Here is a 25,608-nt window from a genome sequence, read left to right as displayed (position 1 = left end):
GGGGAAAGAAATATGAGGATGTTACCTCCGACCTCTCGGAGCTGTTTGCTGTTTTGTTGTACATATTTGAACTGCCTCTATGCTGCAATGATACACACAGAGAATTTCAAACGTCTGTGACTTGCCCAAGATTTGAATTGAGACCCAATGATAAGATAATCCACCGGCCTTCGCTAACCGCCATACAGTTCGGAAGCCCAAGAAATATCCTGACAATCACTGGTTATGAATCCTGAATCTCAGGCATGCAGTCATGAAAGTTAGGCATGCATTCGAAAGTTATAATTGATTTTTGAAGCATATTTGTTTTTCAAATAAAATTTGTTCGCTGAAACTGTCTTTGATTTACATAAAAAATGCCCTTTTATTTAGGCCTCTGGTGTGATCCGGTGAACTACGGTTTACCTTCGAGCTTGAGAAGCACTGGAGCCGGGCTCCGACGTAATTTAAGATCTGTTCCCAGACACATCATTACAATTTTTATAACTATTTTGAGGTTACCTAACTTTTGATAAATGCGTGTAGCATTTCCATACAAACTAAGCATTTCCATCAGAAGATAGAATTATTGATGTACTTTCACAGCATCATAGTTGATTTATACTAAAGAAATTTAGGCTTAAAATCTCTCTCTAATGAGTCAATTCTTATTTTACATGACTCTGCCTCAATAAAATCGCTATTGAATCGGCATACAATAAAAGAAATGTTTTGAGATTGAATTCTATATTCAGAATCAGATGACTGTACGGACTCAATATTTTCCCTTTTTCTATTCTTCTCCCTCGAATTAGAATACTTCGCGTTAGATTATAATTTCCACGAAATAATCCAACATTTATTATATAAATGATTCAAAAAACAGAAAACAAATTATTAAATATAATACTGCTCACAATTACGTCGCTTTTTCCCTTAATGCATTTCAAGAAAATCTCTTCCAGTGTAATTGCTTCTTCAATGCTCAGAACGTCCAGAAAGAACATGTCATTAAGTCTAGGCCATCTGCAGGCGTTCTGTTAATCAAAAATAGATTTCAGGCAGATCTGCCTCTAGCACAGCAGCACGTAACCGGGCATTATTCTAACCATTATTAAATGAGAAAATTCAGTGTCCATCCTATGGCTCCACGCAAATGGTTTTCAACACATTTGTATAGTAATCACAATTCATTGTCTGTTCATGAGCGCATTATGTTGACATTTGTAACCGCAGGAATTTAACCTGCTAGAACTATCATGAAGTGTTTCTATTAGGGTGGCTAAATGTTTCATCATCATATGCATATTGTCATATTTCGAGTGTTTCATTACGTCTTGTGCCTATTTTACATATTACTAATTTAATCTCACATCTATTATATCATAACAGAGACGTCTACTTCAGCCCCATGAGAAAATGTACAGCGTGTTTCTGTTCGTTATGATAAAAGATAAGTTCCCCGTATTTGGTTACATTAGTTGGTATTCCAACTATAAGTTCAAAATTTTGGATTTATAAACTTCACAAAACCCAATAGAAAATTGTCACGTCTACTATTGGGAACACAAAATACAGGTGGACTCAAAATTTTTCAGTCAACCTTGTATAATGTAAACATAAAAATGATCAATGATGTAATTTATGTTGGAAATTAAAATAATTCGTGGAGGGAGATAATAAATAAATAAACAAATATTAAAAATATAAATAAAGTTAAAAAGTAAATAAAATGTTTCCTACAACATATTAACCTGCGTAATTTTTGGATTTTTGCTTACAGATCTTAAAAATAATTTTGGTCTCTAATATCAAATTATGATATATAAACTAAATGGTTCTTTCACCTACATCTACCTCGTAAAAGACCACTGAACTATTTCTCCCATATTTTTCATTTATTCTTTTTTTAGTTCCTCAGCTTTGTATTTTAAAAGCAGGTAAGATTTTTTCGAAGGGAAAAATATTTAATAAAGAATTAAACACATGATTTCAAGTTTTTTGTTAAGCACTCAGTTACAATTTTTAAAGTGAGAGAGTTTTTGAAGCTAATGTATATCTTTTTCTTCGATTCACAACTATGTAATAGTGTACATTTCGAATATTTGCAATGACTTTTTTTATCTATGTTTTTATGTATTTTTTTTCTTCAGTATGTTCGATACTTCCGTTTGGTTCTAATTCCTTCTAATTTGTTCAAAGGTAGGTTATTTAATATTTCTCCCTGCAGTATGATATTAGCAAAATAATATTTCTTGCAAAGAAAAAGTTAAGAGCTGACATAAAGTATATAAATATAATGAGAAGTTTGAAATGTTGCCAGAGCTAAACTTCTAAAACTAGAATGCCGGAGTCCTATGGAAGACCGTCAGCAAAGACGAATAAGAGTAAATAAATAAATAAAATGACTATTAAACTCATTAATAATTTTAAAATTAAATAGTCATTTATTATAAAATTAATTAATAGCTATTTAATTAATGTTTATTAATTGTTATTTAATCAATAATTATACGTAATTAATTAAATATAATTTAATCGAAAATTATTCAATAATTAATTAATTACTATTTACTGGAATAATTAAATAATTAAAATTAAATTAAATGTAAATAGATAAATTAAAATTTAATAAGCGATTTTTAATATAATTTTATTGCTAAAAATAAAATTTTCGAGATAAAATTTCTACTGAAATTGTTATTCAATTACATAAAAAAAGTGCCGCAGCCTTCTTATTTAGGGCTATGGTGCGCTCCGGCTAGAATTTTGATTTATGACAAAAACTAAGAAGCACCGGAGCCGGGATCCGGTGAGCTCCGGCCCAGTTTAAGCTCTGATCGTAGGGAGGAAAAGTTCTTTTATCATCACAAAAATTAAATACACTTAAAGTATAGCTGATGAAAATTCAGATAATTCTGTTCTGATGAAAATTCAGATAATTCTCATTCTGTTTCGCCCTGTAAACAGGGCGAAACAGAATGAGGGCGTGGAGGTATGAGCGGATGGAAACAAAAAATGAGGGGAATCTTGGTGAGAGAGAACGTTTTCTTTGACCACAGCTCTCTGCTGATATAATTATAGCCATTCAACGGATGTGTGTCAGGGGTAAAATGAGTCCTGAATCTGACCCCTAAGGAGCAATGTAAAGTTGCTGGTCACACTTTTCGCCCCCGTATTTGGTTACATTAGTGAATACTCTGGGAAGACTACGTATAGGACGTGCTTGAGCAGTTTATCTCATTATTTCACTTTTATTGTGCTCGCGGTCACTTAACGCACACTTAAGAACACAAATTTTCCTTCCAGGCAGGATAACTAACTGTAACCATTGACAACAATACACTAGATACGATGGCATGGCGAGAAATTTACGCGTTCCTAAACAAACTCCCCCAAATTTATTGCCCTTCTTAAAGGGAAAGGTTTCCGCATGTGAGTGAGGGGACTTTACCTGAATGTTTCATGTTCTCACGAGTTCGTATTTCTAGTGAAATAGAGTATTGCAAGGTCTGCTTATTGTTAAACTAAAACGTTAGGAATTCTAAATTTTTCCCCTAGAAATTGTGGTTCAGTTTTATAAAAAGAAGTACCGGAGCTCATCTTATTTAGGGCTCCGGTGCGCTCCGGCTAGAATTGTAATTTATCTTAAAAATTTTAAAAGTACCCGAGCCGAACTCCGGTGGGCTCCGGCGCAATTTAAACTCTGAATATTGCCTGTGACAGCATTGAGTCTGTGCGCTATTCTCTTTGAAAAAAGCACTCATCCTGTGCGAAGAGGTATTCTAGAACGAATCTGCTGACTTATGTCATGTTATCCAGATCATTAATTAAATTCAACCATTAAATTCAATTAATTAAATTCAAGCTATTATTTCTTCTTAACTAACAAGTTATTAATTCATTTCAACCTCAACTTAGTTAATTAAATTCACTTCTGTTCAACCTAGCGTAAGTATAATACTGTTTATAAGTAAGTAGTTTTTATAAATCGTGAACAGAGACTAGTGAGCAATTATAAAATTGCTGGTTAGAAACGCATTGATTAGCAGGTAGTTTTTAGAAAACATTTCCGGATCTTCTTCCTTTTTTTCATTTATTTCGTTTCTTTAAGCAATTTAGCAACAGCCTTCTTAATAGCTAACCAATGAAAATCTAGCTCATATGACGTCGCCTTGTCAATGCGGTTTAAATGCCCGGGAAGGTCACCTTCAGTCGTCCTGTTGTTGGTGGTTTCCGCAGCTGCAGTTCGTTTATATTTACTTCCGAATAACAGGTAGATTTTTATTCGAATTGCGGGTTTTGCCTTTAGATTTTATTGAGATCTTGATTTGTAATGTTATGAAATTAAGCTGATTAAAGCTATTTTCAGTATTTATAGTAATTATATTGAATATTCGGTTTCATTTAAGGATGCAGACATTTAATTTCTGTATGTTTTACGACGATTGTCTATTTAGATCATAGTTAAAATAATTCCAGATTTAAAGTATGCATTTCGTGTATTGTGAGAAAATTGTACGAGACTTTTTGCAATGATTTTGAAATTCGGTTTCTAGCAAAATTAACGGTATTTTCGGATTTTAGTCACGAGAATGACGTGATGTCAGAAACGTGCCCATCTGGGCTCAACTGTGTTAAAATCTTGACTGGTTATTGCATCACATACGCTTTTGAAATCCAAGGAGAAGTGAAAATTCGTTAAGCTGATTCGAACGGTCTTTTTCATTTCGTAAATCATATAGGTTAAATTTAATCAAGACTTGGATTGTGCTTTTGATAAATTAGATCCAGCTCTTTTAGATTATATTTGCAAGTAACTGGTCTGTCTTATGCATATTGAAAGTCTCGTTTAAAATGATTTGCCTGTGCTTAACGAGATACCGGAATTGAAATTTAATGAGAAACATTTTAGATAATATCATAAGCAGTTGTTAATAGAAAGAGAAAAGAAAGTGTTGGCTGCATTAAAAGTTTAAGAGTATTTTTTCCTATTTACTTATTTTAGTGAGAAGATACCCATTTCCATGAAATGCTTCATTATTGGATGAAATTTATAAGATGTTTTTCCATATCCCTCAAAATTTTTGTGTACTCCTTTTATATAGTTAAATTTAACTTCTATGTATATAGGTAATTTGGTTATTTTTTGCAGTAGTGGATTTCAGATACTGAAGTACTTAAAATTAGCAAAGCATAAAAAGCTTATGTTGGGTGAAGATATAGTTAAGAACTCAGTTGATTTTGAGGGCAAACTGGTACAGGTCTTTCTTCATCAGAAGCAAAGAAATCTGCAGGGCTAAACTGCTTTGAATTTCAAGACATGAGATTCATTTCAGTCGTTAGAAATTTGAGGCAGCTGAATTCTAATATTACTTAACATATCAGTTTCGAATAATTTTAAAACTTAAAAATTTCAAAGTATGTGTATTTTGTGAAGGATGTGAATAATGGTACAATTAATAAAAAATTAACATTCACTTTTTATGCCCTAAAACTTATTTTTGCATATTGCACAAGTTTGTAATTTTTATGATTTTAATAGGTATTTTTCCGATTGTGTATAACAACTATTTTGAATAATATAAATTCTGACACTATAAACATTAGTTAACATGTGAGGTATGTTTGAATCAAGTGGGCACTGGCTTTTTTGCTGCCCTGTGTATTTCGCCAGTTATCAGATTCGGGCACTTAGTGTGATCACATTCATCAGATGATTATTTGGCACTGATTATGGTGTCAGTAATAATGAAAATTAATTTTAATATATAAAATTATATGAGCAGAAACTTTATATAGCAAAATTTTTGTAAGGTGTGGTAAATGTGAACTAACTGGTTAATTCATGAACACATTTTTAAAAATTAGAATAAATTGAAGAATTGAATAAGTACTTTCAGAATAAATTGAAGGGTCTTTATCTTATAAATAATTTTCACGATATATTCAATAACTTTTAATTATGTTTGCAGTAAAATTTAGAAATGCTTTGTATTATCTGTATTTGTAAAAGTGATATCGTTATCTTTGTGCTTTTGATGTTGCAGTTAAATTTTGTAATTTGAAATGTGTAAATTTGTAAAATAAGCTTATATGTTTATTGCAGAAAGGATATTGATTTTGAGTTTTTTAATAAAGTACAAAATTATGCATTTTAATAGCAGATGGGTAAATATTTAGGTTTGATACATTTGTTAAGATTAAATTACTGATACATTCACAGTAAAAACTGAAAAATTGTATCTTCATTTATTATTTTTTATTTATTCAAAGGGATTAATTCCCTTTGAATTGAATGGTCATTGCATGTTAAAACAATTGTAATAAGTGAAGGTTATATGCAGTGACACAGATAACCCAAATGACCTTCGTGCCTTGGCAAGTTTCCTGATCTGTCAGGAACTGACACCACGGAAGCACATTATAGCTATTTAGAAATAAGAATGGTGTAATTTTAACTTGCTTATTATTTTAGTTCTACATATTTCAAATTCTAAATTTCAGTCCTAAATTTTTTAAATCATGAAATTTTATTTTCTAACAGTTTTGTATCTCTCTAATGAAAATATTTTCCTAGATTAAATTAAAGACACTTTTTATGAACATTTTATTTTGATCATGAAATATACTTATTTCATTTTTAATATTTTGGACATGAAAGTTTCTGTATACTTTCAATAAATATCTAATATGCATTTTGTTCTTAAATTTTATATGAAATATGCATCACTGTTAATTTCCTGAGAAGGTTATCCCCCCTCACAATATAAAATCTTCAGCATATTTTTCATGTGAAGGGTTCTTTATGCAATCTGAATTAATTTTTACCTTAATTTTTCTTACATATATTAAATATTTTGAAGTATTGTATCTTTCTATTTGTTGTCATGTACAAGATCTTTGATTCTAGTATGGAAACCTTAGGAAAAGTTAATTGTATATAATTATCAAGCTCTTTCTATATCTGTAACTTTGTCAAACCTGCATTAATAGATTTTCCATTTCAGCAGACATTTCCATAACTGACAAACCTTGGGTTTTGTGAATGTTTGCTAATAAGAGGCATCGTTAGATAATTTTCTGTTTGAATCTAACATGATCATAACACAGTATAGCATTAGTTATTTTGGATTAGAATATACAAAGTTAAAAAAAAAAATATTTCTTAAAATCTAAAAAAACCTTTTATCAGATTACCTTAGTATATAAAAGATTGCAATAAATATCTTTCTGCCAATGAAGATATTAGCTTTCATCATCACTTGACAGATTTTGTTTGGTATAGAACACTCTTAAACATGCTGTGCTAAAGCACCCCATGCTTCTTTGCATTTGGCTGTGCATGCCAGAGAATAAGTGCCTATTATATATTTACCTTTATGTCATTTTATAACAGTTAGTTATCTTGTATATGTGAAAAAAATTGTGTATTAATGGATTATGTTAAATTGTTTCCTTACAGCTATCTAAAATGGCTCACTTCAGCTATCTCTCTGAGCAACAGCAAACTGACTTGCGTAACATTGCAGAAGCAATTGTTGCCCCTGGCAAAGGTATCTTAGCCGCTGATGAATCAACAGGTTTGTTTAGTTTTAAAATATTTTACCTTACTTTGTAGTAAATATAAATTAAAAATTATTTCTATCAGTTTATGTTTATAATAAAACTATATATAAACTCAATATATGAGCTTTCTGAATATTTATATAATTTTATTTTTTTATATTTGAATTTGAAGTAATTTAAGTTCCTGTATGATGACTGTTATCAAATTGAACTGTTTAACAAATAGCTGTATTTGTAATTATGTAGTATAGTAAAGTTTCCAAAGATAATTTCTTTTGGAGAAACGAATTTGAAGTTCAGGAGGTTAAAATAGAATATTTAAATTAATAGCATTTAAATAGAACTATTAGATTAGTTACTGTAAAAACTTGACTACTAACCAGGAACATCAAGTAACTGGAATATTTTATTTTAGGAACTTTGGATTTTTTGAAGTAAGATTGAGCAAATGAGAAATCAAAGGCACTGTAAAGCATGGATAAGACAAACTTTAAATCAACAAAAATTTGTGTCAACAAACAAAATTTTGCATGTTTTCCTGTTGACCACCCAAACAGCATGATTTATTACCAGTTGTGGATGACGGTGTCCTTTTAGATTTCCACAGTAATGATTGGTGACTGTTGCCAGAATTTCCACCAGAGGTCGTGATAATGTTAAAGTACCAAATTTTCTATCAAAATCAAGGGGATATTTGTTTGGCGCGTCATAATCATCTCTGGTTTTTGCGCCATAATCACTCACTCACTCACTCACTCACTCAAGGGGATATTAGTAAATTAGTAGGTAATTGACTGAAAATTTCACCAATGGTTAACATAATGTACAAGTACCGAATTTTCTTCTGTCAAAATCAAACGGATATTAGTAAATTAGTGATGAATTAATTTACCAGAAAGAAAGGAAAGAGTAACTGTTAGAATTATGTAATATTTGAATAATAGTCAATTTTATTGGTTTAGTTTTTTTCCCTTTTATTTTGATTGTTTTCTAACTAAAGTTCATGACCAGTATTTAGGGGAAAAAAAAATCTATCTGTTATTAAGTAGGTGATTTTTTTGGGCAGCAATTAAAATTATCTAACTTGATTTAATGAAATTGTTATTTTGGGAGAGCCAGGTGTAATTTCCCCCTCTTTGGTGAAGCAGAGTTGTTTTTTCTTATTTGCTAGTTAATGCTTTGCAATGCATTTTTTATGCAAATATATTTTATGCTGGCAGTTTTTTTATACCTAATGTTTTTAAAATTTCTGGAGGTTGCATATGCATAAAAACTTAAAATGGAATTTGTATCTGATAACTGTAATACTATTTTTATTTTAATTTCAATGATAACTTATATATAATTCTAGCAACTATGGGCAAAAGGCTTGCTAACATTGGAGTGGAAAATTCTGAAGAAAATAGGAGAATATATAGACAACTGTTGTTTACTTCTGATAAATCAATGGATAATTATATCAGTGGAGTCATTCTTTTCCATGAAACCTTATTTCAAAAGGCTGATGATGGCACAAATTTTGTAACTCTGCTCCAGAATCGTGGAATTATTCCTGGAATTAAAGTTGATAAAGGCGTTGTAAACCTTATGGGCACTGAGGAAGAATCAACCACACAAGGTATGTAAAAAAATTATTACATGAAATTTTCCCTCATACATTTAAATTAAATTATTCCTCAATCTTGAAGTCTATAATTCAGTATTGATGAACATTCATTTAAAATTTTACCTTTGTTATTATAAAAATATTTACTATTTATTTCAGAATTCAAGACTACTTGAATATAGTAGTTAGTCTGTGAAATAACTATAAAATATATTTTATATCAGATATTGAATTTTGCAGTATAAATACCATATTATTGATTTATATATTAGAACCTTGTTATATAACAAATAAGCCATTTTAATTCCTGAGCATTAATAATAAATTTTAAAATCATATTTGATTTATTATACTCTATCTCTTTCGATCTAGTGTAGAATTGGGTGCCCCTTCGATTAGCGATAAATTAAAAAAAATGTTTGGTGATGAAACCTCATTTCTGGTTACCATAATAGTTTTAACTTTTTTTTAGCTTCCTGATTTTTTTAAAATGAAAATAGGTTGATGTGTACATGGACAAATTTAAGGCAGTGTGCAATGCCTAGTTCGTGCAATTCTGGGATGTTTTTTTAAGTGAAAACAGATCGATGTGTACATGGACACAGAGTTTGTGAATTCTTTGACTTTTTATTTTGGTTTTGTGTCACGGCCATCTTGAAATTGTGCCTTCCTGGCACCAATCTTGACGTCAAAAAAGAATCTCCAAAAACAAGGGGCACCCAATTGTAAACTTTCATCATTTCTTTATGTATTCATGTAGCTTTAAAATTAGTTTGGCATTAGAAAACTTTTCTGTTATACTTGTAATAAATTTATTTTATAATATTTGTGACTCTAATTTAATCCATTCAAAAGGAATTTTAGTTTTTCTTGTAATTTATTTTATTTCAGGCATTTTGATTCTCAAATATAAAAATCTGATAATTAATTTTAAATTAATATAAAATCTTAAATTTTGTTTTGGTTTCGGTATTAAAAATAATGATATTAAGAATGGTTCTGAATATTTAAAAGTTTAACTAATACTATATAATTTTCAGTGAAATACATTTGTTTCAAAATGTGGTACTTCTCTGTTTATTGGGCCTGGATTCACAAATGTATGTATGCATGTACGAACATATATGTATGCACACATACATCCGTCCATACATTTCTGAATAAATTATGCTGCTATAAATTATGGATAATTAGAAATACATATGTTGAATCAGCAACTATTTTCATAGCAGGTGATTCAGCATCTATGGTTTTAATTATCCATGCATGATTATATAACAAGAATTACATAGAAACATTTTTTAAAATAAAAAAACCATCGGAAATCAGATTATTATAAAATTCATTTGTAGTTTAAAACATTTAAAAGTTAAAATATAATTTTGAGCATATTCTCTGCTACTGATATAATTTTCTTCAGATTATTGCACATGCAATGTTACACAACTTATAAAAAGTATATAATAACTTAGATATATTTATTTTAAAATAATCTTTGTTTTATGTAAAAACTGCAAGTTATTGATGGAATATGAAGCTGGATATTTGTTAAATTTCTTTATCATAAAATTAAATTATATTCAAAAGCATTTTTACTTCAAATTGCCTGGTATTTAACTATCTGTATTTATTTTCTTAGTTGTAAAATCTAAAGTTTGACATTTAAAATAAGAACTCAGTTGCTATATATTCAGATAACACCTAATACTATATTGAATTTGTATATTACATAGTGTATTTCATATAATAATTCACAAATTTAAATTCCAAGAACTTTAAATAAAATAGTGTCAATTATTTTTCAGGTCTTGATGATTTGGCTACTAGATGCCAGGAGTATCATAAATTGGGATGCAGATTTGCCAAATGGAGATGTGTACTGAAAATTAGGAACAACACACCTTCTCCCTTGGCAATTCTAGAAAATGCCAATGTCCTTGCCAGATATGCAACTGAGTGCCAAAAGGTTAGTTTTCAAATTCTTAATAAGACATGAGTGCTTGAAAAATAAAATATAATGCTTACTTTGTTCTAAGTTCTAATTGGTAACTTCTTTAATATTTGCGTAAATCTTTTCACAACTTCAATGAGTTAAAAATGTTACTAGAAATTTTTTGTGTTTTATAAGAATAGTAAAAAATTTTACAATTTATCATGTTACGTTATTTGATAATAATTAAAAACAGTATTTATTAAATATCTAATATTTTCTAAAAATAATTGAAACAATATTCACTGAATTTTAAACTTTTTTTTAAAAAATCAGGCTGGAATTGTACCTATTGTTGAACCAGAGATTTTACCTGATGGAGATCATGATTTGGAGCGTTGTCAGAAGGTGACTGAAAAAGTATTAGCTGCTGTTTACAAAGCTCTTAGTGACCATCATGTCTACTTGGAAGGAACTTTGCTGAAACCGAACATGGTGACTCCAGGACAAAGTTGCCCCAAGAAGTACACTCCTCAGGACATAGCCAAGGCTACTGTTACTGCATTGCAGAGGACTGTACCTGCTGCTGTCCCAGGTAGATATGCATCTTATAAAAATTAAAATTTTTAGAAATTAATCCAATATTTTATTGCACAGAATTTAGTTGTTGGATTTGTTTAATTTATTGTCATGAAATCCCATTTACTAATATTACATCTAGACTACTGAAGAAAAAAATATTGTATTAAAGTTAATAATAAAAGTAGGACAAAAAGTCTTATGAGAAGGTTAAATAATCACAAGATATACCACCTTTTAAGATATTTACTACTAAAGAATAAAACTTGCAAAGCTGTAAGAAAAGTAGATATTTCAAATGCAAGCTTCTGAAATTTGATGATTATCAAACTCTAATTGACCCATTTCCACAGAAATCAGATTGACTACTTTGATTTTAAATAAAGTGTTTTGATTTTAAATAAGTAGTTTTAATTTATGATTTGTTGCAAAAATTTTAGGTGTAGATTGGCAGTAGTTAAAAACCGCCAAATCTGCAGCTGCGGTGGCATTAATACGTAAGTACCTTTATTTCTATTGAGATGATGGCTATAAACAATTTTGCACAAAAATGCAATAACAAATGTTTGACAGCCTCTGGTACTAAATAAGTGGATGTGAAAAACTTTGCCGAAAAGTACCATGCCAATGAAGCTTAATTGCATGGAATGACCAAACAAAGTCGTATTTCTGAAACATCGTGAGAGAAAGGCCGGAGCCATATTCTTTGGATAGATTTTTAATAATGGTCACACTGAAGATCCTTAACCAGGTCTAAATAAGAGACTTAGCAGATAACACAGAAAAGAGATAAAAAAATTTGGTAAATTTTCTTTAATTTAGAGTGTATATTTCACCTTTGCATTTGTATTTTAGTATTAAATGGTGTTATAAATAGGCTTTTTGGTACTTATGTTTTGATGTGATCATCTCGGTGCAGTTTTGCAATATTTTTTTTTTTCCTTTTTTTTTAACAGATGAAAGTTAAATTTCATATTGGGTGCAAGTTGGTGGTTTTCATGCCTTTTTTTAAAGAAATATTCCCAAACTATTGATATTTATCATAAGTTGGTAAAGATTATTGACATATTAAAAGGAAAACATATCTTTAGTAATTTGAAATACAAATTTGAATTATTAAATAAGGATTACGGGATACATTAAAAAGCACTTATAATCTTCTTCAAAGCTTTCCGTAATTTTTTTTTTGTTATTCTTCTCCTGAAGTATAGTGATCTCTTTTTACATAAGAATGTAAAAAATCCTGTAAAAATCCTGTAAAAAATTTACTGCAATTTTTTCCATTGCTGGCAAATTCTACAAGCTTATAGTTTAAAACTAAGTTTAAGAGCCAAATTAAAAAAAACATGATTTGTATATAATAACTTGTAATTTGGAGCAACAAAAAGAATGCATATGAAAATGGCAGCATTGCTTGACTGAAGGACGACTGTTATGAGCTTGGCTGGGAGTTTGGCACATTCTGAAAAATTTTCAACTTCTACTAATGTGTTTGCATTAATACATAAATATTAGATTTTTTCTGTAGAAACATATTATTTTCCTTTTTATTTCATATTGGAAAAGTTTGTTTGGTACAAGTCCAAAAAACTGGAACGGATTGATGACTTGTACAGTCAAAAGTCGTTAATTCGGACACCCATAATTCGGAATGATCTATAATCCGGACCTCAAAACTAAAAACTTTCTGCGCATGCGCCGCGTTGACACATGCGCATAGGCGTTTACGCGTGCGCGTAAGATCTTTTACGACTGCGCATGTGAGTGTGCGCAAGTGCAGAATACGTTTTCGCGTGCGCGTTTTATGTATCATGGACGTATAAGCTAAAATTATCTAATTATCTATTTCAGTTAATGTTGATGATTGCATTGTTCCTTAATTTTCGAATTGGATCCGGCTTATTATATTTTGCAGACTGTAAGAGCAATTTTATAAAAGTAAGCTTAAACTTTCGATTATATCAAATAGAATTTCCGATATATATTTGTTAATATGTAAAGGATCTAAAGCGAAAGTATGTTTTGAAATCCGAAATCTGTTTATCAATTTCACGCTGCTCGGCGGGGTGAACGGCGCAGCGGGCGCGTAATGAATTGGAAGTTGATCTATCAGCATTATCCTTATCTTCAGGGCAGATGTTTTTATTTTATTTGGCTTATAATTCCTTACCAAATTAGTATTTCATCTTGATGTGCTCCGTCTTTGATATGATTTAAAACAAGTTCCTCGTCATTATAATTCGCTTCCGATAGCGAAGAAAGTGACAGAGGTTAGTGAAAACGAAAAAATTTCGATTGACAAATTAGTGGGTGTTCTCGACACAGCAATTATAGGACTTGAACAGCGGAACTTTGTAACTGAACAAGAAATTATGTCTGTTTAATAGAATTAAAGAGAAAGTATTATCACATGAAACGAAGCAAAACTTAAACAACTTACATTGAAAGAAATGTTTAATAAAGTAAACAAATAAATATTAAGCTTTTTCTTTTTGCAAATTTTGATACCCTTTAGATCATACTTGTTCTTTATTTCATAAATTACGGTTTCATATTTTTAATTTTAGAATTTCTGCATGCCATCTTACGATATTTAAACTGATGATCTATAATCCGGAAAAATCGATAATCCGGAATCGCCGAAGTCCCGACGAGTCCGGATTAACGACTTTTGACTGTACAAAGTTACCGCTGTATTAATTTAGATAGCCACTGAATGTATATGTTTAAATAATATTGACTATATTTTTACAGGAATTACTTTCTTATCTGGTGGACAGTCTGAAGAGGAAGCATCTGTTAATTTGGATGCTTTGAACAAATACTCTGGCAAGAAACCTTGGGCTTTAACTTTCAGCTATGGCCGAGCCTTGCAAGCCAGTGCATTGAAAGCATGGTCTGGAAAAACTGAAAACATCAAAGCTGGACAAGACGAATTCCTTAAGAGGGCAAAGGTGAATATTGACTTAATTCTTATGCTTTTAGTATAGTTGCTGCATGTACTATATTCTGCTCTGAATCATTTATCCTTGCACACACATAAGTAAAAGAAACAACTGTATCATTTATGTAAGTATGAATTTTCATATTGACCCAGTTCAGCATTTGTTTATATGATTTATACTTTCTTAACAGTAAAGTACAAAAAATTTCTTTTATATTAACTCCTTTATTCAAACTTCAGAATATGAAAATTTGACAATTAAGTTTTCATTATTAGCAAAGGAAAAAAATTTACCTTAGATATTTTATTTAGTCCACTATTTATAGTTTATCAAATTTAAAATAAGTTACTAATTGGTAATTTTAAACTACATACTTTAAGAATTAAAAAAAATGTATTTAAGGGAAGAATTCCATTTTTGTCCTAAAATCTTTGTAGAAAATTCAGAGGTCCATAGTTTTTATTGGTTTATAAATGTATTACTAATTGGCAAGTAAAGTAATAAAGTAAATCATAACCATTATACAATTTTTAATATAAATTATCTTACAAAAGCACACAAATTGCTGAAGAAAATACTTCTACTTTATAGCAATCTTTTTCCAACAACAAAAAATCCAACATTGCAGATTTCACTTAGAAAAAAAATTTTTTTGACATTAAATGTAAGCTTTCTTGCAGTAAGCTTTAAGTGCGCAAATACAAACCAAATCTGTCACAACCTTATTATGCAGAATTAAGATTGCTAATGCAGATCTAAATTTATTTGTATGAATGTAAGGATTGCAGTATGCTAAAATAAATGTACAAATACCATTTAAGTTCAGGACTTTAACCCTGTTTAACAAGTTTTCTTTTATTAAAACAAATTTAAAAAAAGTATCTATTGACATAGGATTATTTTTTAACTGTTTTCTGGATGAGGAACATTTTAAAAATATTTCAGGAATACCTAAATATTAAATTCTGTTGATCATTATGCAGACTACACTTAGTTGGAACAAAACTTTCAGTGTATTTATAATTTTAAAAAGATTCCATTTGCTGAATACCTGCATCATGCTATAAAAGTATTATGAAATGTGTTAATACATATAAGCTAGAATTGTAACTTTAATAAATATGAACTTTAATTTGTATTTAAGTACTTTGTTTAGTATTGTTTTTGTATATTGAGCTTTAATTTGTGTTAAAGTTACATATAACTAAATATGTAGCCTTAATAAATATGAATAAAATATGAGCTATTTTCATATCATGGAATTTGGATCAAGTTGTAACATTCATAATGTTTGAACTGTTATTTTGGGCAGGAGAAAGTTTGTTCTTTGAGTTCCTTTTGCTTAAAAGCAAATCCTATGAACTTTATTTCAGATTTTATCAAGGATATCTTGATACTAAGCTGCATTATTTTTTCCCTTGTAGATTAGTGCTTCTAATCCAAACTTTACCTTCTAGGCAAATGGACTTGCATGCCAGGGCAAATACGTACCGGGATCAATCGAAAGCCTTGCCTCTAAATCATCCAACTTTGTGCCAACACATTCCTACTAACTTTCCCCTTTTGCATGCTTTTGGTTAAATATATATATATATATATATATATATATATATATATATATATATATGTATATGTGTTGTTACTGACATTGTGCCTTTACTGTTTGCATGTTTGAGTGTAAAAAATACCCTCTTTTGTGTTGATACTGTGAAATTGTATGCATGCAGTTGCTAAGCATTATTTCGTATGCTGCTCAAGTGCCAATTTATGTTTTTGTTTTCCTTGCAATCTTTAATTATCTTAACCCAATCTTTAATTTTCATTTTCCTTTTTTCTCTGATCACATGTGCTTTCTTCTGTTTCTTTATTTGCTAAAAATATATAGGCCAACAGTGAAGCTTCTCTTGGAAAATATGGAGGTGGTGTTAGTGGAGCCGCAGCTGCAGAAACCTTATTCATTAAAGATCATGCCTATTAAGTCAGTTTCTTGTTTCCATTGAATGAAAAGAATCAAAATTATGTATATTTAAACTGGACATTTATGATTTCCTATTGTCTTTTTGTTGAAACATGTTGATATCATTTTTGCTCAGAAGTAATTAAATGTTTAAAGCCCATTTTTGGATTGTGAATCATTTAACAAATTTTTCCTTAGATGTGCCTCCTCTTTTAAAGTAGTAAACATGTACAGCATAACATATAATTACAATAGTTGTTGGACTAAATTCTTTTGTCTCTTCAGGGATGAAATATCTAAATTTCATTTGAATTACGGTGCTATGTAAATTATGCTATTAAAACATCCAGTCATTATCCAGTTATTCCTATTATGAAAAACGCATAAGCTTTTATCCCTGAAGTGTCAAAAATGCTTATAATTTGAGCAATGATGTTTAACTTCCAGCTTCTTAAGATCTTATATAGAACAGATTCTATTACTAAGTTGAAGACATTTATATATTTAGAATTCTGTGTCCAATCTTAATGTCTGATTAAGTGGAAATATATAAATGTTATATTTTTTTCCATTGTTACATTATTTTGAGATATCTGTTCACAGGAGAAATAAATATGAAGTATTAATTATGAGTGTTGTTTCTTGCACTATTGAGTCAATATGAATTTTACAAATACATTTATATATCTGAATACTTTTTAACAACTTGCCACAGTGAAAATTTAAATTAGCTTTGTAAGTAAATCTAGTTTTACACTATGTACAATAAAACTTGTTCTGCAATATAAAGTGCAGATAAGACAATTATATAAGTTGTTGAATATAAAATGGGCCTTAAACTCTATGTAGTTACATTTTTTAATTGTAATGCATGAAACATTAACCAACTGGTGTGCAAAAGTTAAGGAAGAGATGAAAAAATTAGCATTAAAGAGGAACAAGGTAACAGAATGGACCAGAAGATCAATCAGGAGATGGACTTGGGACTGAATACAGAAGTGCATGTATAGTACATAACTTAGAGAGAGGAGTTTCAAGGATATAAAGCACATAGCTTATGCATACTCAGAAATTCAGTGAAAGCTATTAATGTTGTTACTATTGTATGATATGGCCCACAGGGCTATCTAGGAGACATCATCTGGATCAGCGGTCGCCAACTGGTTGGTTCGTGAAAACTTTTGGATGATCCACAGAAAAATTGAGACATTACTTATATTTTTATGAAGATTCAGTTTAAAAAATGACAAGTAACAAAATCTATTATGGAATATAGATTATACTTTTTTTAATTTTAGCTACTACTTTTAGCAAAATTCCTTCTAAATTTAGCATTTTTTTAAGGTGTATCTAGCGACATTTGAAAGTCAGTGTTGGCATCCTTGGATATGCTGCTGTTATCAATAATAGTGCACACTGGAATTCTTTTCCTTTGGAATTACAAACATATGCTATTTGGTCATTAATAACAGTTTTTATCTGTGTTAATAGGCTTGATGGATTTTTATGAGAACCATCTGAATTCTTGTTCATAATTGCATCACTGAAAGTTTCTATTTTTTTGTTGATCGATGGTGCTTTTGCTGAGTAAGTGATGATTATTATGTTTATAAAAATTAAAAATTGGCAGCATAACACTGCCAGTTTATGGATATTGCTTTGCATTTGCCAGTTTGTTTTCTTTTCATGAAGTTCCTTTTCAATGATATAGAAATGTGAAGCTTTCTGTATAAGAAGGTAAGATTTTTGTAATTTTCATATGCAATTTTTCAATGTGAACGAAATATGTGTAGTTTGCTGGTTATTATTCTATAAATGTATTTACCTTTTTCTTTTAATTCATATTAGTGGCTCGTCAAATATAAAATTATATATGTAGTAGTCCATGAAGTTCTAAGGTTTGATAACCGCTGATCTGGATGACTTTACTTGAGGCTGCATCATTAGGTAGTTGGAAGAAGGTTGCAGCATGACAAATGTGGTGGAAGGGTAAGAAATCTCTTATAGCATCATTTCACAAGCCTGGAGACAAAATTTCAGATGACAGGAACAGCTGTTTGAGCATTCAGCAGTGGTCATCCACAAGCAACAATGGCAGTAGAGGACCAGCATATTGTTCTATTGGCAAGAAGAGACAGTGAAAGTTATTGCAAAGCACATGTAACAGACTATCAATATCATGCTTTACTATAGCCAGGTGGCTGCACAGACATGGTCTATATTGCTATTAACACCTGCTCACCAGACACCAGTTACTGTTATGCCAAGGATACAGCAGAAGTGGAGTCAAGTGCTGTATGCAGATAAGATCCGATAAGTTTAATGAACAATTTTAGACATACATCTAGAGAGAGGAGAATATACAATCACCCCTCCAATACCATTGAAAGGGAACATTTTGGAGTAGTATTGTGCTTGGTTGCTGTATTTGACCTCCATATCTTCTTAAGGTTCAGTTGCTGGTATGCTTGTTTATAGGTAGTGCATATCCAGATTTCCTCTTTATATGGATGACAACACTACAACTCATCATACAGTAACTGTTGCAGAGCTCTTGGAAAGTGAAGATATTCAATGCATGCATTGACCTACAAGGTCTCTAGACCTAAATCCATAGAACATGTGTGGGACCTTCTTGGGAGATGGTTGGCAACACGTGACCAACTGTCAGCTGTGCTTCTGTTGAAATTAAGACTACAAAAGGAATGGGAAGTGAGCTGATTCTTGGCAACCTTGTCCTCAATACAGATAACTAATTCTTGTATCGCTGTCAGCGGTGATCATATTCTCTTCTGAAGACTGGATTTTTCTTGTAAAGTGCTGTAACATAGGCTTTTCCATCTCTCCAGTTATACACTGGCCTTTTTATCTTTTTGATTTCTTGTTTGGATAATTGCTCTCTTGTCCCATAATTTTTACATCTTGGAGATCTTGTGATATGATTTGAGCCAATGTGGAACACTTTCTGCACGACTTTTCATTTGAAAAACCATCTCATCCTGATATTTTGCATACCAATGCAATATGGTATGTTATTGGCAGTGGAACAGTGTTTTTTTGTAGAGTCTAAATACAAGAATTTCCATGCTATTCCTTTAAGCAGGTGTATTCTTCACTGACTGAAAACAATACACCTGCTTAAAGGACCTGCTTAAATACACCTGCTGCACCTATAATGACAGTTAGAAATTATTCAGCTGTGTACTATTTAATTTTCCATTGTATGCTGTATCAAGTTTAATGACTTATGAAATCTTTTGCTATATATCCGACATTAAAATCTGGACGATGCTTATTAAAAACTAACAAAACTTATTTGTTTAAGATCAGCATTAGATATTTCTAAATGAAAATTAAATCTTGTAGATATAGTGAACAGGAAAAAAAATTAAGATTTCAAATTTTTAACATTTTTATTTGAACTCTGCTTTTCTAAAAAAGTCTTGGATCTAGTCATCTAGAAATAATAACAAAATTGCTAATATTCTATTGATAGGCAATTCAGAATTGTAAAAAATCTTCAACTTTCTAAATTTTCAAAACAGAGGTTTGAAAATTTGATAAGTCACCATATTGATAGACTGACACAACAAATATGAGGTGCACAAAAATTACATATTTTGGTCCACTGATATTAAAACAAAGTTGAACTGAACTGAAGGAAACTATTCTTAAAAAATTAGGTCAATATAAGAAATCTTGTAAAAGCATGCTCATAACTATAGTAATTTTAGTTTGAAATGACATAAACATGAATATTATGAAAATCAAATTCTCTGATGGTGCAAAAGAATTGAGAGCTGTATAGTTTCACAAATAACTAATAATTATGAAACAAGTTTGGGTTATTTGAATATGGCAAAGGCATGATGGCTATGTACCTAGAAAGAGTGACTTCATGGAGGAATTTCTGAGGAAAGCTGGCTCATATTTACATTACATATGTCGAAAACCATACAGCCAGCCCATTTGCCTGGAATCGAACCCAAGCCAGCTCAAATTATAAGTGCTATACACTATTGACTGCATATTTACTGGTGAGCTTTTACGAAACAAAAGTCGACAACATTTTTGAACAGGCTCTCGCATACCAGGAATACTTATGTAGGGAGATGACTGAGTGTGCATAATAGCTCACAATTTATTTCAAAACAAATGTAAAATATCTGTTCTATCCCATTAATTTGTGATTTAGAAGCAATAATATAAATACTATTTGCTTGAAACATTTTTTTTTTTTTTTTGTACCTACAAAGTCTAATTTAGGAAATAGAGAATAATTATAAGATAGAATTTATGATTTTTATTAAATAAGAGGTGTAATAATTGAGCACAGATGAGCCATTAAACTGGCAAATTGTACAGTGCTTTATAATTGTTCTAGTCACAAATCGTACACTGAATTTTCATACTAATGCTGGATCAATTTAGTACAGATTTTCTCATATGACGTGTCATCTTACTGAAGTGAAGTTTGCTTAACAGTGGTCTTTTCCTGCTTACAGTATGAAATTTATTTATATTTGCTTCCTGGATTCAAAATGTGAAGAACTTGGGTGCACAGATTTAAAGCATATCCAGCATAGGAGCAAATATGTATAGCAAAAGAGTACACATTTATATGATGTTGTATAGAGTCATTTGGTTATTTTGACGCTGGAGACGTGAAAAATGAGCAATGTCCTCGAGAGAACTTTAACTTGGACCTCTCTAATATGCGCCAAGTGTGCTACCATTACACCACAAAGGCATGCAAAAAGGAGAGAGAAAATACCTTATAATGTCTTTAGGCATCCTAAAAATTTTTAAATACAATTATTACGGTTTGTTTTTTAAAGCCTACTGATAGTTTTGAAAAATGTTCTGTGTGTGAAAATTTACAAACTTTCTTTTATTCATATGTAGATTAGTTTTCATTATGCTATTACAGAGGAAAAATGTGAGTTAAATATTTCTTTGATAATGTATGAAACTTTAATGACAAATTATTTTAAAAATAGATTAATATAGATTTTTGTTTACGGAGAGGTAATACAACTTTTATCTAAAATTCTACTATCCAAATCTAGTAAGGGGCTCGCCAGCGGCTGAGCGGTAAAGTCTCTGATCACTGGTAGTTCGGTCCAAGGTTTGAATCCCGCGAATGGGCTGGCTGCATGGGTGTTTTCCCCATGTGTAACATGTATATGAGCCAGTTTCCCTTAGAAAGTCCTCCACGAAGGCATTCCTCCCCTTAGGCAGATAGCCCTAGTGTGCTTTGCCATAATTAAATACACCAACACCAAATCTAGTAAAAAATTTCTTACTTGCCCAAATAAAAAATGTTAAAAAAATTATTTTCCCATATACATATTAAAAGTCATATATGAGAAAATATACACGCAGCCTCTGTATAATGTAGCATATCTTTATCATGGTTCAAGAATTGGGAAAAGTCCTGAAGTAATACAGCATTTCTACTGAACATGAATGTATTATTCTAATACAGTTTAATCAATAACCAAGGAAACTGCAGTGATTGCATATCGCAGAAAAGCTGCTGAGATCTCAACAACATTAAAATCACCAGAAAAAAGTTAACTAATTGTACCCCCCACATATTAGCTAAAACAACTGAAGCTACAGTGCTGTGATAAAGTATCAAGAATGCCAAGCCATTTAAAATATGTTCATGCAAGATATCACTTGCAAAATATTTTCAGAAGTTATGGCTTCTTAAACAAGTGGATCATATGAAGTGTGCTAGCAATCCATATTTCATATGACTGAAAATAAATGTTATTAACAAAACCTTTTGCTTTTGGCAATTTCCCAAAATATAATGCAGCAAAGGACAAGTACTGAACTTTGTTTTAACAATCGAAATTTTGTTACAAAAAGCCTTTAACACTTTGTCAAAATGAGAAGTTTTTTTAGAGTTAATAGTATTTATGAAAAGTAGAGAATGGGTTGAAAACAGACCACATTCCAGTAAATGGTTCTTGACTGATAAAGGAAAGCCAAGTCAAAATCAATGAAAGAATCATGGTAACATAGACTGTTTTCTCTGCTTACTGGAGGGTGTTGTGTATCATGAATTTTCCCAACATAACTCATGGATTTTGCACCACAAAAACACACATGCTCACAACGGTTTTTTTTTTTTTTAAATTTTTTTATTACTTCACAAACTCTATATTCATACGATATGACACCATGTGGTTTTTTCTTATTTCCATGGTTAAACTTCACAGTCACTATTTAAAGTCGATTGATGCAATAAAAGAAAATCCCGAAGGGGTTTTGTAAAAATGACTAATATATTTGAGGATTTCAGAGGGAGACATTGACATAAGTGCACTACAGTTCTAGAGAATTACTTAAAACGGAATGTCTTTCACAGAATAATTTCTGATAATTTTTTAACACTGTAGTTTACATTATACGATCAAAAGTATCTGGACACCTGTATGTTTTGTTTCTTCCGCTGATATGTGCAAAATTAATGTGAGGTTGGGCCACTTTTCCTTGCAATAACAGCTGCTACTTTCTGGGATAGGCTGTCTAATAATTTTTGAAACATTTCAGAAGGAACTGTATGCCATTCTCAAGAACAGATCCTCCCTGAACTGTTGCCATGTTATAGATAGCATGGAATTGTCCAGATAGGCTTCTGTCTTGAGAGTTCCTGGGAAGGAACCAGGTTAAACCAAGAAAAACAGCTCCAAACTATTATACTTCCACTTCCAAATTTCACTTGCAGCATAATACAGTCAGATAAAGCATTCACCGATCTCTAACCCCAAACTCTACCTTCGGATTGCCAGACAGTATACTTTGATTCATCATTCCATAGCATGACACAACATTGTTCAAGACTCCAATGTTGCTTTACATTAGTAGTAATAATGTTTGGTTTATACGCCTCAGCTCTGCTCTGAAAAACAAGAGATCGAATTTCGTGATGAACTGTCAATGTGCTGACATTGCTCCTAGGCATTCCTGATGAATTTTTCTGTTGATTCCATTCAATTGACTTTCACAACTCTCTGTACCTATCCAGATCTTTGTTCCACAGCTGTAGCTCCTTCAAGTTTCCATTTAATGATATGCACAGTAAAATGGGACACACCTAACACAGCAAAAATTTTCCAAACACAGACTTTCCACAGTGGTGACAACCAATTACCTTCAGGCATTCAAAATTATTTCTGCCCATTGTACCTTTCTAGCTTTGAAATAAATGTGAACTTGTCTGCTTTCTTTTATCTGGCAGCTAGAAGCTCTACCTGATTGGTAGAATTCACTATTATGAAGAGCGTACAGATACTTTTTGATCATACAGTGAATCCTAAATGAAGATCCTTCCAACAAAAGAAACAAAATGTAAGTGAGTGTACAACAAAATTCAAAAAGATTCTTCAGAAATACAAATGACAGAAATAAGTAAATACAGCACAGAAGTCAAGATTCTGTTACAGAAGCATAAGATGAGGATATTTCATATTACAAGTTTTGCCCTGAAACCTTAAAGTTCCTCCAAATATCATTCGTAAGTAATATTTTCTTGCAATTATAAGTACTAATTATAATCACAAAAAATCATCTCACTTTGTACTCTGACTCTTTTTCTTTCAGTACACATCCAACCCACAATCAGATCTGTCAAGAGTTGGCAGAAATTTTTGTGTGTAATAAACTGTAACACCAACCTTCTATGCAGAATTTTATGCTGATAACTCTTGGACGGTTAATTGCAATTAAGAAGTCACAATAAAGAAAACATAAAATCCTAATATTTTTAACTTTTTCACATTGACGTCGCCTCAAACGCCCGAGCATTCAGACAGTCACAGGTCACCCGAATGATTTCCCACATAGTGCTTTTCCCTATCACGTTATTGCATTATTTATTGCTTTCAGGAGTTGTTGAATGACATGTCAATCATTCTTTTCAAGTGACTAAAAGTAGTTCTCTTATTTTAATGCACTTTCTTTTTCCTTTGTCTATTGTCAATGTTTAGCTATTGATGCCCGAAGTTGCAATCCTATCCCAAAGGGGAATCTCACACAGGGTGAAAGCGTCCAAGAAAGAAGTTGTCGCCTTACTTAAGTAGGTTATTGTTAGCGCTGTAGTATTCAATTTGTCATGGGGGTAAGAAAAGCATTTCAACGAAATTCGTATACACTGGCATTTTCGATGTTTGAGAAAAAATGATTTGGTTCTCTCTTGATGTGAAAGAGTTAACCACCTATTGTTTCAGTAGACTTACAAAACACAAAATATAAATAGTGTGTGTGCATACAGGAACTCACAAACAAAAACTTTTGGAACTTAACATTGATTTTTGTACTAATTTTTTGGTATGTGTAGCATGAATTCACATAATGTGAAATTTTTCATGAACATACAGACCATGTTAGAGTGAGGTTATCTATATTTCTAAAAGCAAAAGTTAAAACATATAAAGGCTATCTCCTTGCAAAGGGTTATTTTTCTAAGGAACATTAAGGTGAAAAATCGTCTTGCCATGAATGGCATTTTTAAATATCTACAGTATCTAAAATGTTCCAAATTAAGACAGCCTTTTTTTTTTTTTTCTTGTGGGTGCAAAATTTTTCATTTTTCTAAGAAATACTCTAATTAACAAAAGAATGTGCTGTTTTTAACCCTTACATTCACAGCTGCTTTGTGCCAAAGTGTAAAACATACAATAAATATATTTGGGAACTAAAATTTTTATTTTTATATTCATAACACAAAGGCCATAAACATAACGGTAAGACACAGTGAATGTTTGTTTATGAATACAAGTATAAAATAAAAAAGTTTATTATTTACAAAGAAAAATTTTATCTTCAATCTGATACATCATCATTAGATTTTTCCTCAGATCCAGAACCTTCATCTATTTCCATCTAAATAAATAAATAAGTAAAAATCAAAATTAAACTATGAAATGCACCTTATTAAATATAAATAAAGATGAATAGTTACTACTGAGATTTTGCATCATTAATTAATTTCTCTTGCACTACTTTATGTAACTTTTAGTAGCCCCTT

The 25,608-nt window shown here is 30.9% G+C and overlaps 2 protein-coding genes across 3 annotated transcripts in view; one reads left to right on the top strand and one right to left on the bottom strand.

Moving 5' to 3' along the window:
* The first annotated feature begins 4,099 nt into the window (after positions 1–4,099).
* Positions 4,100–16,725, top strand: Ald1 (fructose-bisphosphate aldolase). 2 transcript variants are annotated; one of them, XM_035350591.2, is made up of 7 exons: positions 4,100–4,255; positions 7,445–7,562; positions 8,900–9,166; positions 10,960–11,120; positions 11,421–11,679; positions 14,418–14,617; positions 16,494–16,725. In XM_035350591.2, the coding sequence occupies exons 2-7, from the start codon at positions 7,454–7,456 to the stop codon at positions 16,584–16,586; spliced, it is 1,089 nt and encodes a 362-aa protein (XP_035206482.1). In that variant the 5' UTR covers positions 4,100–4,255; positions 7,445–7,453; the 3' UTR covers positions 16,587–16,725. The 2 variants fall into 2 exon arrangements, with proteins under 2 accessions (XP_035206482.1, XP_035206481.1); XM_035350590.2 differs by having other exon boundaries at positions 16,066–16,725.
* Positions 16,726–25,267: 8,542 nt separating this feature from the next.
* Ssrp (structure specific recognition protein) overlaps positions 25,268–25,608 on the bottom strand; it is a 45,432-nt gene continuing 45,091 nt past the window's right edge. Inside the window, exon 16 of the mRNA XM_035350589.2 lies at positions 25,268–25,463. Coding sequence (XP_035206480.1) covers positions 25,404–25,463 — 60 coding nt within the window. The 3' untranslated portion in view covers positions 25,268–25,403. The remainder of the gene's footprint in view (positions 25,464–25,608) is intronic.

This window comes from Stegodyphus dumicola, chromosome 11 (genome assembly GCF_044657685.1).
Source record: "Stegodyphus dumicola isolate Sdum_Otavi_A_Nest chromosome 11, ASM4465768v1".
NCBI lineage: Eukaryota > Metazoa > Arthropoda > Arachnida > Araneae > Eresidae > Stegodyphus > Stegodyphus dumicola.
Note: the sequence above shows the minus strand (reverse complement) of the source record. Positions and strands in the feature narration are given on the sequence as shown.